This window comes from Apium graveolens, chromosome 4, assembly GCF_009905375.1.
Source record: "Apium graveolens cultivar Ventura chromosome 4, ASM990537v1, whole genome shotgun sequence".
Taxonomy (NCBI): Eukaryota; Viridiplantae; Streptophyta; class Magnoliopsida; order Apiales; family Apiaceae; genus Apium; species Apium graveolens.
This window is the reverse complement of record NC_133650.1, coordinates 112,655,226-112,671,605: the sequence shown is the minus strand read 5'-3', so window position 1 is coordinate 112,671,605 and position 16,380 is coordinate 112,655,226. Positions and strand designations below refer to the sequence as shown.

Here is a 16,380-nt window from a genome sequence, read left to right as displayed (position 1 = left end):
CGTTCAAATGTCCATGAGCTACCCTCGATCACCCGTGCAATGTCAACTTCATGGTAAAACAGGAAGATATAACAATTCATATCCAATTCTTTCACATACATCCCTTTCCCTGGTCGCCAGAGAGATGCCATTTTATGTTGCATGGCCTGAAAATCTACCGACGATTCCGTTAAGAATCTCCCCACCAGGCACCACCGTGTGTCAATTTCATATATCTCTTCCTGATTTTCCTTGTATATTAGCCCTCCATCCTCTTCATCCTCCAACCTGATCATCGCGAAACCTTACTCTAAATCATGAACTGCATCTCGATCATTAGCCATAGTTATTGATTCACAAGAACAGAGATAACACACTAAACGTGATAAAGAAACGAACTCACAATAAACTTTTTAACTCATGTCAATAGACAAGACTTGAGAGAATTTTCTCACTTGATGTAGTTGGTGACATAAAAAAATACCAAAATGAAACACACTTAGATATAAATATTACAGGCGTTTTGCTTCATTTTGTAAAAGGGGAAAATTACAGATTATCTTTTAAAAAATTTAGACTACATAATTTTATAAAACATAAAAAATAGGAAGAAATATAATAATACTCATAAAAAAATATTTTAATTCAAAATTGAAAAACAAACTATTTAAATAAATTTAAAAGTATTGTGACAAAAAAATGTAAAGTATTTTTTTACAAAGTCATTACTAGAACCAAAAAATTATGAAATATTGTCACAAACACGACAAGATGCAAACTCTAACTGATTGTCCTTTAAAAAATTTAGAGTACATCAATTCAATAAAAAATAAAAATAAGGAAGAAATATAATATTAATAATAATATTATTATTAATAATAAAATTATTACAATTTAAAGTTAAAATACAAATCTAATAAAATATTTATATATTATATGTATTTCGTCTATTCTAATATTCGATTATAATACTTAGTAATATGTATACCAAACACAATACATAATTAATTAATAAATTAAACTATAATTAAATATTCTTAAATGCTATAAAATTATATTAAAAATATTTTACATATAATACAAGTAACAACTATCTTAATAAAAATAAATCTAAGTAAGAATTAACAAGGTATTAATTAATCGGTTTAAATTAGATCATTTTTTTAAAAAATGGAATGTATAAGTTTGTCTTTTAAAAAATTTATAGCACATGAATCTTATAAAATAAAAAAGAATTACGGTTTGTCTTTTAAAAAATTTATAGCACACGAATCCTATAAAACATAAAAATTATGAAAAAAAATATATAATAATAATAATAAATTATTACAATTCAAAATTGAAATAACAATCTAATAAAATATATTTAAAAGTATTATGACAATTAAGTGTAAAGTATTTTTTCAAAATCATTACTAGAACTTACAAATTATAAAATATTATTACAAGATTAAGAAAAAATATATATAAATAAATAAATAATTACGTAAACATATTATATGATATGATTAAAATATTCTATTTACAAATTTATAATGTGAAAAAAAATCAAACAATTAAAGAAATAAAATAAATTATAACATATATGTTATATTTAGGTTATCAATATTAAATATAAGAATATAATAATAACTAAATATATACGTATAAAAAATATATTTTTTTTGAAAAATATAAAATTTATTTAGAAAATAAAATTATTTTATTAAAAATTAATTAAATAAAGAATAAATATTTCAAAAAACAAATTATATAAAAAAATAATAATCATGTCGTGCTGATGCACGGTACAAAGCTAGTATAATTGTCAGTGATTGAGTTAGAGTTGTTCCTACTCCCAACGTTGTTAGGGTTTAAGGTCGACGAAAGCTTCGTTCTATCTCCGCCGACGTTGCCGGTAGAATTACAAAGTGATTAGAGAGCTTAGGTGGCGATGGGCAAACCCGATAAAATACCCGACCCGAACCCGGCACTAGCAGACGAGAGTGTGAAGAAGAAACGAAAGAGAAAGAGAAGCAAGAGTGATAGTGAAAAATTAGAGGCAGCTATGGAAGAACAACAAGTTGAGGTTAATGAAATTGTCGAAAGCGATAGTGATGTAATTATCGAAGAATTGGAGAAAAGGGTGGAGGATGAATATGAAGATGCGGTTAATAAAGAAGAAGGGGAAAAAGAATTGGAGAAAATGGTTGAGGAAGAGGAGGAGGTGAAAAAGAAGAAGGTGAAAGCTGGGAGTGGGATTATGAGTAGTGTTAGTTTCGAGTCGATGAGTTTGTCAGAACCGACTATGAAAGCTATTAAAGATATGGGCTTTCACTATACTACTGAGGTATTCAAGAACATTGCCATTTTCCTTTCTTTAGTAATTTTTGTTTGGTAATTTACTTTCGGTATATTATTGTTTGTGAAAGTGATGAATTTGATGGTAAATATTTGACCCTTTTGCTGCTTAGTCGTTATATGTAATCAGTAAGTTAGCTATAGTGCTGAGTTTTATGTGAGATTATCCAATTCAAATGTATTGGATCATGTCAAGCTTGGACTGATTTTGGAGATTACTTTTTATACACTATGTTACTAAGGTTTTGTGATACCTCTTTATTGATTACTAGTAATGATTAGGGGTTTCCTAAAATTAACTGATATTCTTTAAGAGCGGAGGATGATCTATTTTCTGATTGGCCTAGATTGTCGTTGCTACTGGAAACCAGTATCCTGGGAATGGAACTAGAAAGTTTAGCTATTCCGATAGAGAGAACTGTTTGGTAATAATATTTATTTGTACATAACATTTGTGCCTTTTGAGTATTTATACTGTTCTTCATCCAGCAAGTAGTAGTGTAGTGCTTCTGTTTGAATTGTACGTACAAAGTTCACATAGTGTTTACTTTCTTGTGTATTGACCTAAATTTCTCAAGTAAAACTATATGCAATTGCAGATTCAAGCTAGATCTATGCCACTTCTTATTGAAGGCAGAGATGTTCTTGGTGCTGCGAGGACAGGTTCTGGGAAGACACTTGCCTTTCTAGTACCAGCAGTTGAGTTGCTTTATCAACTTCATTTTGCTCCTCGGAATGGAACGGGTGTTATTGTCATTTGTCCAACTAGGGAACTTGCCATTCAGGTATCGTCCTCCATTCTCATCAAAGTAACTTTTAAATTGTTGTTAGCAACACTTTTAAATTGGAGATCCTTGTAAAATGATGCTCTATATGAAATCTCATCTGAGTTAAATCCAAACCCTGCAAGATTATTTCTAATGTTTATTACTGAATTTTTTATTGTTTCATTAATATTTTTGTTAAATATTATTTGATTATCAAATGATTTTCTTCTTTACTGAATTTATCAGTTACGGTTTATAAAATTTGTTAGAGCATTACCAGACACTTTTGTGTTTCTCTCACCGAGTGTTCAATGAGTGAGTTTTTAAATTTTAAGGTTCAAGTTAGAGGACATGTACCAAAGTCTGGACAGCAGAAAGCCTACTGTACATTATAGTTAATCCAAATTTTCCGTTCCTTATAGCTTATGACTTGTACCATGAATTTGGAATTTCATTCACTTGATGTTTAGTTTATTTGCTGGCTTTGACTATGTATATCTTAATTTTGACTGACATTTTAGCAAATTCATCTAATTAATGTAATATTTGAAATTTGCAGACACATGCAGTGGCAAAGGAGCTTCTGAAGTATCATTCACAGACTCATGGGCTGGTCATTGGTGGTTCAGCAAGGAAGACCGAGGCAGAGCGACTAGCTAAAGGAGTTAATTTATTGGTAGCAACCCCTGGCCGACTTCTTGATCATCTTCAAAACACCAAGGGGTTTATATACAATCGTCTGAAGGTATCTTTGGAAATCATCTTCACCACCCTAGAATTTCATTTTTGCAAGCCTTGATGAATTATAAGTCTCTCTTGTTCTGCTACCAAGATCACCAACACCAACTACACTCATCTCAACTCATTGTAATTAGGATAACATGGCAGAAACCTTTTAAAAAAAAATATGAAGGGATTTCTAGTTGTTAGTTTCTCCTGAATAATCTGTTAGCTTTAAGAACAACTAGGAGGAAGAAAAGAATATATAGATGCTTAGATTGAGTCATTCTAAATTGGAAGAGTAGTAAGTGGTCTATGTCAGAAACACGGTGCAAGACATTAGTGCACTTATTCGATTTTTTATTTGTTCTGGGTGTGGATATTGTATTAATCGAACTGTTGCACTATATGGTCATCATGCTTTAGAAGAAATGAATATTGAAATGGTAGATTGAACTAAACGAAATAGTAATTACTAAATAGAGATTCATGTTCGCAGTTACTTTCTCAGGCTTAATGATATTTTATCATGTTAGCTGGTAAAGTACTTGCACTATTGCTTACGAAAGATTCCTGTCTGAAGTCTGAACTCTGAAAGTCATTGAATATAAAAACTCTGTAATATAGTACTGAAGATGATAATTTTTATAACTTTGATCTTGGAAGCTTCGAGATCTTGGAAGCTTTTTCAATTCTCGATTTATGAGTTAATACCCTTTTCTAGTCCCTCTAAATCGGGACTTGAGAGTTTGATCAGAACTTTAGTTTTGACACTCGATATAGGCAAATGGATACAAGTGTTCGTAGCATAGTGACTTCCCCGGTTTGTATGAATGCTGGGCCTCGTAGCTAAGGAAACCTATGATGCTCAGACTCTTTTAGAAGGATCGGACACGGACACGAATCAGAGTGTCCGATTCTTTGAACTTCAAAATTAAAGACCTGGGGACACGTTTTATAAGGATCCGACACTTGGATTTGGACACGGAAATTAGTATATTTGATATGTTATGATAATTTTTATACACAAGTACTTATCATTTTATATAAAATAATATATAAACTTTTGAAAAACAAGGGTAAAATAATTTTTATTATAGATATATATCTATAATAGGTACAATGTCAAAAGTTAAAGGGTTAATATAATAAAATGTTAGAGATAGGCTATCAAATGTCTGAGATGAAGTGTCCGTTTTCCAAGTGTCATTTGGATCCGGATCCAAGTGTCGGTGTCATATCTTCTGGACACGGGTACGTCAGAGTTTTCTAAAGAGTCCGAGCATCATAGAAGGAAACTGTAATCCGGTTCTCCGCAGTATTTATATTCATGGTCGCCTCTTCAAAGTTTTAGATGCAGCAACTGCATTTTTTTGTTTAAAATTTAAAGCAAGTCTCCTTCAACATCGCTATTGTATTTTTTATAGCTGTACATATATAACATATTGGCTATTTTTATCAGTTATTTTGGATGTTGCAGTGTTTGACGATTGATGAAGCTGACAGGATTTTGGAAGCGAATTTTGAAGAAGAAATGAAGCAAATAATTAAAATTTTACCCAAGGTCTTATTTTCTTGTAGCCTTGTAATTTATACAAAAAGATGATTTTATCGTGAAATTCATGTTACAATTATTTTGATAATCTACCGACAGAATATTTACTGCCTTATCGCACTTCAGTAAACTTGTCGTAGTATCTTAAGCAAGTTCTTAATGAATGCCACTTGTCCTATAGTCTTTAAGCTTTATCTATTACTTGGCACACAGGAGAGGCAAGCAGCTCTTTTCTCTGCAACCCAAACTAAGAAGGTATTGAAGCTTTTTCTTTCCTATTTTGCACTTTTTTTGGTTGTTGATATTATATATATATATATATATATATATAGTAGTGGGAGGAGACAATCAAACTCTTGACCTCTTCTAGCACTAGGAGTGCCTTTGCCACCACTCGGGCACTACACAGTCCTTAATTATTGTATCATATTGCAGTTTGTCGCTTTCATTGTAATGTATGTTGGATCCAGATTTCACATAATGTATTCCCTTCAAAATCAGAGTCACACACACACAAACCAAATTTTGTTGCCATGGACTTTTATAGTTTTGTCATGCGGCCATGCCTTCTTTTTGTCTTTTCCAGGTTGCAGATCTTGCACGTGTATCCTTGAAAGATCCTGTCTACGTTGGTGTAGACGATGAAAGGAAGAGGGTAAAAAGACCACCTTATCTAACACATGATTATTGAATAAATTGGCGTTTGCTCATAAATGACAAGTATTGATCTGTAGGTCACTAACGAAGGACTGGAGCAAGGCTATTGTGTGGTGCCATGTGCCAAAAGATTTATCGTACTCTATTCCTTTCTAAAGCGACATCAGTCACAGAAAGTGATGGTTTTCTTCTCTTCAGTTAACTCTGTCAAATTTCATTCGGAACTGCTGAAGTACATTCACGTGGATTGCTTTGATATTCATGGACAACAAAAGCAGCAGAAACGAACCACTACTTTCTTTGACTTCTGTAAAGCAGAGAAAGGAATATTGTTGTGTACTGATGTTGCTGCTCGCGGTCTTGATATTCCTGCTGTGGTATGTGATCCTTTATATCTTTGCTCAAGGAATTCGAATTGGACAGGTTGTACTTATGTTTTAAGGAGCAATAGTAAGTTCCTCACTATTTTACTATGTGTGTGGAAGTGTGGAACGAGTCTCTTCTCTTGTGAAAATGGAGAGCAATATTTGTTGAGTTATTGCTTGAAGTGCTGTATATTATGGTTCTCTGTTATCATACTTAGATGAGGATGTACCTTTGTAGTGTTTCTCTTACTGATTATAGAAACAGTATTACTGAATGCTAATATATATATATATATTGCATTGATTGTAGGACTGGATTATTCAGTACGATCCGCCAGATGATCCTAAGGTGTGTTGATCAACTTTTTTCTAAATTGTTATTGTTATTCCGTATTTGTTGTCACAAATGAGATTCTCAGTATTATCACTGTCTTGTTGAACTTCTAATATTGACCTTGTTAAAAATGCTTTTGATACCTAATTCAGGAATATGTGCATAGAGTTGGTCGAACAGCTCGTGGTGAAGGTTCAAAGGGAAATGCCCTGCTTTTCCTGACGCCAGAAGAGTTGCAGTTTCTCAGCCATCTTAAGGTCTTGCATATATTTTTGGGTTAGCAATACATCATTAATAGAAGACATATAATAACGATCCAACACTAGTAGAGACAAATGTTACCACTTCCAGTCATAGAGTTTTGCTTTTTCATTGACATTTTTGGAAGTCTAATATTATCAGGATTTAGATGGGGCACATGATAATTACTTCTGCCAAGTACTGTAATAATAGTTGGGCAATAAGTAAGATCTTTCAAGCTATTAAAAATCGTCCAGAAGTTCTGTTTCTCGGTTTGTTTTGAGTACAAATTTGATGTTGGTCATCATTTAGAAGCTGACAGTGGTTTTAATATAAGAGGTTTATTGCACAGTGATGAATTAAATTAATCCATTGTAGAACTATGTTAAATTTCTGTACAAAGTGTTTCGTTTTTAGGCTTGAAGCTGTTAATTAAACTGCTGGGATAACATGTCTAAATATCTATCTTATTTGAAAGTCACCTTGATATTTTCAGGCAGCCAAGGTGCCTGTAAAGGAGTACGAATTTCCTGAAAAAAAGCTGGCTAATGTGCAATCTCATCTGGTAACTTACATGCGTATATACTCATACTTTTCTTGTTACTGTGTACATCTGGGTGCCATATATAATGAACTTTTTTAAAAGTGCAGGAAAAGTTGGTGTCTAACAATTATTATCTGAACAAGTCTGCTAAGGAAGCATATAGATCGTATGTATTGGCATACAATTCACATTCTAGCAAGGACATCTTTAATGTTCACCGCCTTGATCTGCAGGTGACTTTTACTACTTGCTGATCAATCTCATTTTCAGCAGTTTATCTATTTGTTGTTGGGGATGTGAAAATATGATTAGGGAGTCTCCAAAATTCTTTTGCAGAATTGTGTTAGTACTCATTGCTATGTGCAGTTTTACCAATTTGGTCTGGTACTACTGGAATTATATAAGATATACGAATATTAACTGCACAGAGCCATTAGTGCAGTTCATTCGCCCATCGAATTTTTAAACTAGGGATACTGTTAAACTATTTGTGCCAGTCAGGATGCAAGTTTGATGCAATACGTAACTTGAATGCATCACGATTAGTCGAATAATCTGTCGGTCTTTATTGTGATATATGTCAAACTTTTACGTCTATTGTTTTACGGTTTATTTTAGTATCATTTGTATTGCATAAATTGTGAATGATGATATTTGAATACTTCAGAAGCTCATGACCAATTAATTTATCCTTTGCAGGGGGTGGCAGCTTCATTTTGCTTTGATAATCCTCCAAAAGTTAGTATTAACATAGATAGCAGTGCGTCTAAATTCAGGAATACAAAACGAAAAGAGGGACGAAGTCGAAATGGATTTAGCAGTAGCAATCCCTATGGGAACAGAGGTTCAGGCCATTGATGACCATCTCGTAAGGTAATATGTGATGACTAGTTCAGGAAGATGGACAGTATCAAAGATGACACCAGAGGCCTGGAAAATATCAAAAAACAGCCAACTCTGCTGTGTGCCAATTTTGTGTTGAGTTTTCTTTTTATAAAATTTTATGTGATTTAATTATAATTATATATTTATGATGTAAAATGTATATGTTAAACAGCAACTCCCAGCACGAAAAACGACAACGTTTTTTTAATGGTGTTCTATGGATTGGGCTTCTGTTGTGCAATATTGGCTGACCGGTTTCTTAACTTTTTTTGCTGTTTAAAATCAGTACATAACATTTGACAAAAAATAATATTAGTACATAACAATGCCTATTGCACACCTTTGTTTACATAAATATGTAGTAGTACTATAAGAGTGAAACGTACAAACCCCAAATTAGAGTAGAACCCTTAATGTCTTTCTTTTGGTTGGAGCAATGTCCATATTTTCCTTATGTTAAAGCACAGGCTTAATACACATGAAATGACAGGCTTTATAGTTTCAAGTACAACCGAGTAAAAAAAATTCTTTAGTTTATATCATAACTTTACGTGATGTCATTCTTTAATCTTTCGCTGCACAGTGCACGTTGTTATTCAAATCTATACTTTTCTATAGTCCCGACAAAAAAAATATATGAATTTTAGCAAACTATTAATCAGTTCTTCCCAGTGTTGCAGAAATCGGTAATCAGGGAAGATCGGTCACATGATCTTAGAAGGATTAATCGGGGATTAATCGGAAGGATAGGGGATTAATCGGAATAATTAATCGGAGTATAAAAATTATTTATACACATAAAATCAGTCATATTACTAAATATAGTGGACATGTCTCTAAATTGGTACCCCATGTCTCTGAATCAGTCATATTACTCATGACCCTTTAATAATTATTAAACAACCAACAAAGCAAAAGCTAGTGCCTAGTAGACTAATGAGACTGCATGTTTCATCTCATTTTTAATGCTCCATTACATCTGCTTTTCAACTAAACTCTCGAACCTCGTGTTGGTTTCATCCGCCTTCGTCCACAATATCAACCTTTCTCCTTCCAACCATTGCGGCCAATTCATCATTCGAGCTCATCTTCTGAAATCAGTAACATTAGTCTTCGTTAGAAACATCAAAGCATCAGCAGTATATTATTTGACCCGATTTTTGCGACCTTGACCCGATTTCAACCGTTCTCATCCCTCACTTCTCCTATCTCGCCGTTCAACTTCTACCCGTTTTCCATTGCCTTCTTCATATCTTCATCTCCTTCTTTAATATAGCGTCATCTCATTCTTCAAACACACGTAACAGTGAGATTTGAAACTCGATTTTAACTTTTGATTCGCTGAGTTTTTCCGATTTTCACCCGGTTTTTGACCCGATGTCGCAAAACCGTTTTTTGCCCCGATTCATGCTAACTAGATCGGCAGCAGTGATTTGACCGATATATCGGCCGATTTATCGGCGGAACGGCCGATTTCTGGAACAATGGTTCTTCCCCTTTTCTTCTCCCTTTGTTCCCCTAAATTCTGTGGTGTCATAACTTAATTAAATATTTACTAATTCTATCATTAATATACATACATATTTATGCAACTCTTCTAAGTGTGTATTTAGGGGCTTTTTTTTTCTTTTCTTTTTTTAAAAAAAAATAATTTTTAAAATATAAGTAATTCATCATGAATGATGCTCATTTGGGCCCTAGATGGGGGGATGATTTTATTCATATATCGAGGTCAAACATCTCTGCAATACATGGACGGAAAAGAATTACTGCCTCCATGCTCCATAGTCCATCCTGTTTCTTGTTCATTTTTTCCATCATTTACCCACAATATTTTCCATACTGTATTTATATTTATAGTAGGCTCATCAGCTACAATCCTCTTTTACCCCTGCTATTTAGTTACTGACTAAAAAAGTGGTTTCAAATAAGGACAATCTTGAATAGTAAATAGTATTTTAGAAAATTATTGTACTAATTAATTTGATCAAATAAATATAGGTTTGGTGGGACATTACTTTGATGGAAGGTACAAACAATGTCGCATGTACATTTTGCTACCTGTGTACATGTAGTATATCGAACAAGATTTTTCTCCAACAAAAACTCAAGATAAAGGCTAGGAACACTAACGCACACAGTGCAAACTCGCATTTCAGCGTTCCTAATGGCTAGTAACATTCGTACATGGAACTCATCAACACATGGAAGCCACCATCCCGTCTGAAGAACATTTCACTTTACTTCTGTAAAATTTGATAATACATATAATACACATACAAAAAAGTCTAAATTCTAATCTCCTCGGCTCCGGGATCCATACACATACGTTCTATAAGCTGCTGCATGGAAGGGTGTGAAGATGTCCCTTGAGACGGGCAATCAACTGAAATTCCTTGCTCCACGATCATAAATAGGATTTGTATAAGCGAAGTGAGGATAACTGATGTTGTTGTTCCTCTGATGTTCCACTGCACTGAAAATATGATCATCCACATAAGGCCTGCCGGAATGAGGTGACCTCAAAGAATGATCATCCATATAAGGCCTGCCAGAATGAGGTGACCTCAAAGAATGATCATACACATAAGGCCTGGAATGAGGCAGCCTCGTCGAATGAGTCCTCCTTTCAAAAGGATAGCTTAAATGAGCTCTTTGACGTTCAAATTCTGATCGAGAATGGTAATAATCCCCGGAACTAGTAGTGTACGACTGGGAACTAGTACTGGATGACTGATATGGGGGAACCCTGACTTCATTTTTGTGAGTTATATCATGGTGCCTCCTGTCAGACTCACATCTCCTTGACTGAGTTATCTGATTTGATTTATGTCGTCTAACAGTTGAGTTTTTACGGTGATCATTTGCCCCGACATTTTTCACTTGAGTGTATTTATGTTGGCGAATACCCCTTGCTTTATCAGCTTCAATACTTCGACTTTGAGATAGTTGATGGCTAAATGGCTTCAGACGACTTCCGCCTAATAATAATTTTGTTTTAATAAAACTCTGGCAGTTTAGTTATCCACAAAAAATTTACAAACAATGGTGGAAGCATTACCTTCTCCCGGCCCCGGTTCCTTTTTACCAGCTGTTGTAAAAGATTTCTTCATTTTCTTCCTAGCTCTCACCTCCCTTGCTGCAGCTCCCCGTTTGTGTTTTTCGGCAAGTACTACCAATCTTTCTGATTCATTCTTCCAGCACTACAAGATTGAAACCAACTAAAAACTCAGAAAGTTTACAATTTGTTTCAGAAATAATGATAAAGAAGTTGCTATATTTTTACCTGTCGGTATGTCCTCATTCTGTAGAGATTTCGACCTTTCACAAGCAACGGAAAAAGAGGAGCCAGTTTCTTAATCCCTTTACTCCAAAACACTTCAATCTTGAAAATCACAATATTTCAAAAAATATTTGGTTAGGAAGCAGAAAACAATAAATTTGGAAGATGAAAACACTGGTTTCATAGGGGTGGCAATTTCGGTTTGGGTCGGGTTTGGGTCGTATCCGATATTGCGCCCCTAGGTTTCAGGAGGCATAACTTACACTTAACAATTGCTGCATTCAAGCAGAATAACGACTACCAATTATACATACATATGTCCAATTAGACATTCTTAATGACTCGTTCCAGCCAAAAAATATACCACATAAAAAGCCTCACCGTGAATGTATGTTGCTGCTTGGCTGCACCATAACTTTCCTTGGTAATCCTGCCTGCAATAGTTCTTTTACCCAGAATATTTCCACTCCGTTTCCTTTTGTCAAACCTGTAAGGTATGCTAAGCTTCATTTCAAAGAATTTTATCTGATAGATTGCAAAGCAGAAGATGTATATAACATTAAATTATTGGCAGGAAGTGTTACTTCTGGTATACTTTCTGTGTAAACAAAACAATGTCACCTTTACAGACATCACCTATACAAAGGAACAAACTGCTTATATTTAGTCAAAAAGTGGATATATAAAGATACAAGTAAACGAGGTAAATAACTCAGTATCTACCGGTGCAGTTGATGTTAAACGATGATCTGGGATATAGAGCTTCACCATTTCCATCTTTAAGCCTGAAGTTAAACAAGATTAAGCAGTACGAAACTCAGTCACTCAAACCTCTTATAAATAGTTACGCGTACACAGTCGACTTCCAGATATTAAAATGTCAGATGATAGTATTCCACCGGACATTGTCATCTAGATCCTATATAGTTGATAGTGCAACTTCGAAAACAAATGCAAGCTGCACTAACTGGCAAATTACCTGCCAGGTAGTCCAAACTTCTCTCAACTAAATATTACTTCACCTAATTTAAATGAAAACCCGATAATTTGTTTATCATTCTATTTTTAGGCACTGAAAAAAGATATATAGTTCTCAGACAATCAATTAACTTAAATTGATCACATATTCAGCAAGACAAATTTAACTTGAACACAGAAAACAATACGTACAATAACTCAGATGATAAACTTACATGCCCAATCAATTCACAAACATAAATTAGTATAACAATAATACATGTAAACATGTATAAATGTATAAATTTCGGTGGGACCAGTGGTCCGCCAAGGCGAACAGGACCCGTCTTAGGTCTGCTTTTGGCTGCAACTTGTCTGCATAAACCAGTTTGAAGATACATTATGCAGTATTAATATACATTACTTGAATTTTAAGACTGGAACTCATATCTATATTCACTTTCAACTACTACTTTATTGAGGAGAGATGAAGCACTTTATCTTAGAGGATAGTGTAGGATGAAACTATAATCGGAACAACATTAGTACAATAAGATCCTACTAAGTGACTTATTACTTCAGCACATATCAAACCTTCATAAAAATTGGAGATATGAAATTTTGAAATCCAATATTATCAAAACCGTGACAAAACATTCCATACATATGCAACTGTATAGTCCAACTTAACTCCTAAACACGACATATGATCAGAACAAAAAACACTGCCACAGAAACCATAGTAAACTTGCATGAAAAATCTCACCTCCAATACTCTTTGATTCTATTTATGCACTCAGCTTTAGTGCCTGACAATCTCAATTTCAGTTTCCGCAAATAAGTTTTGCATTCAGTTAGATTTAGCTCTTGTAATTGACTCCCTTCTGTAAAACACAAAAAACATCCTCAAGTTAACTAACCAGCCATGTATTCAAGTGTGCATTCGAGAGCCTACCGTAGTAAGAATCAATTAACTAAAAGGTTTGATAGGTTTTAATTTTTTTTAAATAAAGTACAAGAATCACCTAGAAATAGAATAGTCTAATTGGCAGCTTTCTGGTTAACAATTCCAGTTAACATTGTAATCTACACATTGTAAAAAGGAACCAAACAACGGTTACAGATAGTTAAATCCGATAAAATTCTAAAATGTATCAACAACTTGTAGTCGCTTAAAATTAGTTAAACAGCTGTATTATAGTCTTCCAATCAAATGCCCCTGCATAATTATTATATTTTCAACCGTTCATAGTTGATAAACAACATTCATTTTAAAATGAAACCGCAGAAAATCATAGAACTGAATAAAAGAACCGAAACAAAAAGACGTAAACCTGTGAGCAGGCGAATAACTTTGTTGCAAATAGCCTCTTCCTTGTCTACATCATCAACATCATCACCGGCATTACAATCATCATCAGAATCCGAAACATCTTGCTCGTCACTATCATCACGGTTATTATCACTAGTTAAGTGATTGAAATAAGTTAGCAATTGAGGGGTTTATAACTCAAAATCATAAGATAAGCAAATATAATTGATCAAACTCGAAAATATTGCACAACTAATACGAAACAATAATTACCAGGAAGTAGAGGCGTTAATGTCTTCATAACACTCATCATAATCATCATCGTCGTCGTGGTATTTAGATTCTGATTCATCTTCGTCGGATGAAATTGAAATGAAAGCGCGCTTTTTGCCTTTTGTATCACACATTTTTTCGCCTATAATAAAAAACCCTCGTTTACGCATTTAAACGCACTTTGCATCCCAAAAATTATTAACAAATAAGTTCCTTTTTCTTTCCAGAAATATAAATATTTTCATCGATAAAAATCAAGAATACAATCGGAGGGATAGAATTTCCTTCATTTATCAAAGTATATCATCCGAAAAAGTATATCATCTAACCGAAAAATAAGCCAGTGCTCCCAGAAATTTGGACAATATCTTTTCAATATCCGATCAGATAACCACGGCGAGTAAAATCCAGTGAAAAAAAACTCAAAAGGGAAGAAATAGTACTCACTAAACATATATTATACAAAATTAAGTATAAACTAGATTTTGATAGTTGGCATATCTTCAACATTATCTTGTGAGAACTTTGTTCATATTGAGTTTTAAATTTGACATGAGAACCCCCGTTAAATCTCTTACCATCCTGAAAAAAAAATAAAGAGATAAAGAAAAATATTAAAAAATGATTATTAAAATTATAAAACAAATACAAATATATAATACTCCCTCCGTCCCGCTGGATAGTTTACGTACACTGTTTGCACCTATTTCGAGGTTTCAATAAAGTATAGTTTCATAATATTTTTTCTTAATTTTTTTTTTGAATAAAAGTTTAAACATAAAAAAAAATTTCAGAATTTTTTTAAAAAAAATAATATTATGGAAGTATACTTTAAACAAGTATTGAAAAACGTGCCGAAAAATAACGTAAACAATTCGGTGGGACGGAGGGAGTACATAATAATAACATAAAATCTAACCAAAATATTAGTTAGATACAAGCAAACCCAATAAATTGGCATAAAACAAGTTCAATAACCGGCACAAAACAGCCCAATAAATTGGCACAAAACAAGTCCAATAATTGCCACAAAAACAAGCCCAATAAATTGACACAACAAACCCAATAAATTGGCACAAGATTTCCTCTGAAAGGCAAAATTTTGCACTCAAATAGGCCACCCATAAAAACGTTCAATCAAGACACTCTTAAAATATCTAACAATTAATTAAATATATTCTAAATTTGTAACTCCCTATTTAAGTAAATACCAAAAATACTCCAACAATTATGATATCAGCAATTAAATTGAATTAGCAAAATCCGTCACATTAATACACCCCAAATACACATCATCTTCTCCAACTATCCACCACCGACAATCATGGCTACTTTCGTTGATATCACCGTCCAACCTCTTACTGATCAAATTCCAGCAAGTTCGAAACACAAATTTTCTCCGGAGCTGTACTCACCATTGCCTGATCTATCAATCTACCCAACCCGTTTTTTCAAATTTAACCCGAAATACTTCCCATTTAAAATGTCAAAATACACTCAAATATTAAACATCTGCGACCTCTATTAACAAATGAGTTCAGATATTATATTTTTTTAAAATATTTTATATTTCTTATATTTTAAAAATTATATTTAACTACAATTCAAATCGCAGTGTTTTCTCTTTAGGAAAAAATGTAAATCCATCAAACTTTTTTGTATAACTTAGAAAAATTGTGGTGTCGCTTTTTCAAATTTAAGTGAATGAAAAAATAGTTTAAAATTAAGAGTATTTTTACGTGAGCTTTTAAGTTTAAAAATAAAAAATGATGCTAAAATTTGAGTTCTAGTAGATTTTTAGTTATTTTTAAAAACTCCAATTTAATATTAGAATAATGCCAGTTTTGGTGTAAAATCAACTTCAACCCAATATTATAATAGTGTCAAAATTACTCCAGATAAACGTGACACTAAATTTGATGTTAAAAGTATATTTGATGTAGAGTAAAGTTCTATGAAGTCCACCTTTTAATTGGACTCCTCGGAGTCCATCTATGTTCTGCAAATAAAATATTTTTTAAAACGTGTTATCTTGCAAAACATGGTTTGCAAATATCATTACTTCAGTAAAATCATTCAAATCTCATATATTTACAAGTACAATATATGTTCTAAAATATGAATATTTATATTGTGCAAACTAAGTATGTTTTGTAGAATAATATATTT

General features: G+C 33.1%; 2 protein-coding genes across 4 annotated transcripts; one reads left to right on the top strand and one right to left on the bottom strand.

Annotated features, from left to right (window-relative positions):
• Positions 1 to 1,771: 1,771 nt before the first annotated feature.
• On the top strand, positions 1,772 to 8,629 carry LOC141719088 (ATP-dependent RNA helicase HAS1-like). Its single transcript, XM_074521468.1, has 12 exons — positions 1,772 to 2,308; positions 2,919 to 3,104; positions 3,646 to 3,831; positions 5,287 to 5,370; positions 5,575 to 5,616; positions 5,948 to 6,016; positions 6,096 to 6,395; positions 6,694 to 6,732; positions 6,870 to 6,974; positions 7,454 to 7,522; positions 7,609 to 7,734; positions 8,201 to 8,629. The coding sequence occupies exons 1-12, from the start codon at positions 1,913 to 1,915 to the stop codon at positions 8,357 to 8,359; spliced, it is 1,761 nt and encodes a 586-aa protein (XP_074377569.1). The 5' UTR covers positions 1,772 to 1,912; the 3' UTR covers positions 8,360 to 8,629.
• A 1,757-nt stretch (positions 8,630 to 10,386) lies between these two features.
• Positions 10,387 to 14,414, bottom strand: LOC141719085 (uncharacterized). 3 transcript variants are annotated; one of them, XM_074521464.1, is made up of 9 exons: positions 14,212 to 14,414; positions 13,961 to 14,091; positions 13,393 to 13,510; positions 12,393 to 12,454; positions 12,254 to 12,305; positions 12,051 to 12,156; positions 11,673 to 11,771; positions 11,448 to 11,589; positions 10,387 to 11,367 (listed from the first exon to the last, which is right to left on the bottom strand). In XM_074521464.1, the coding sequence occupies exons 1-9, from the start codon at positions 14,379 to 14,381 to the stop codon at positions 10,769 to 10,771; spliced, it is 1,479 nt and encodes a 492-aa protein (XP_074377565.1). In that variant the 5' UTR covers positions 14,382 to 14,414; the 3' UTR covers positions 10,387 to 10,768. The 3 variants fall into 3 exon arrangements, with proteins under 3 accessions (XP_074377565.1, XP_074377566.1, XP_074377567.1); XM_074521465.1 differs by having other exon boundaries at positions 13,961 to 14,070; XM_074521466.1 differs by lacking the exons at positions 12,254 to 12,305; positions 12,393 to 12,454.
• Between the last annotated feature and the right edge of the window lie 1,966 nt (positions 14,415 to 16,380).

Bases quoted from the DNA above. Each gene is read 5' to 3' on its own strand.
- LOC141719085 (XM_074521464.1), bottom strand. From the start codon at position 14,381: ATGCGTAAACGAGGGTTTTTTATTATAGGCGAAAAAATGTGTGATACA. The intron at 13,511-13,960 runs GTTTACGTCTTT...TGTGTTTTACAG, and splicing joins AGTTATTCGCCTGCTCACAG to AAGGGAGTCAATTACAAGAG. The intron at 11,368-11,447 runs GTAATGCTTCCA...AATTATTATTAG, and splicing joins GGAACCGGGGCCGGGAGAAG to GCGGAAGTCGTCTGAAGCCA.
- LOC141719088 (XM_074521468.1), top strand. From the start codon at position 1,913: ATGGGCAAACCCGATAAAATACCCGACCCGAACCCGGCACTAGCAGAC. The intron at 6,975-7,453 runs GTCTTGCATATA...TGATATTTTCAG, and splicing joins AGTTTCTCAGCCATCTTAAG to GCAGCCAAGGTGCCTGTAAA. The intron at 7,523-7,608 runs GTAACTTACATG...TTAAAAGTGCAG, and splicing joins CTAATGTGCAATCTCATCTG to GAAAAGTTGGTGTCTAACAA.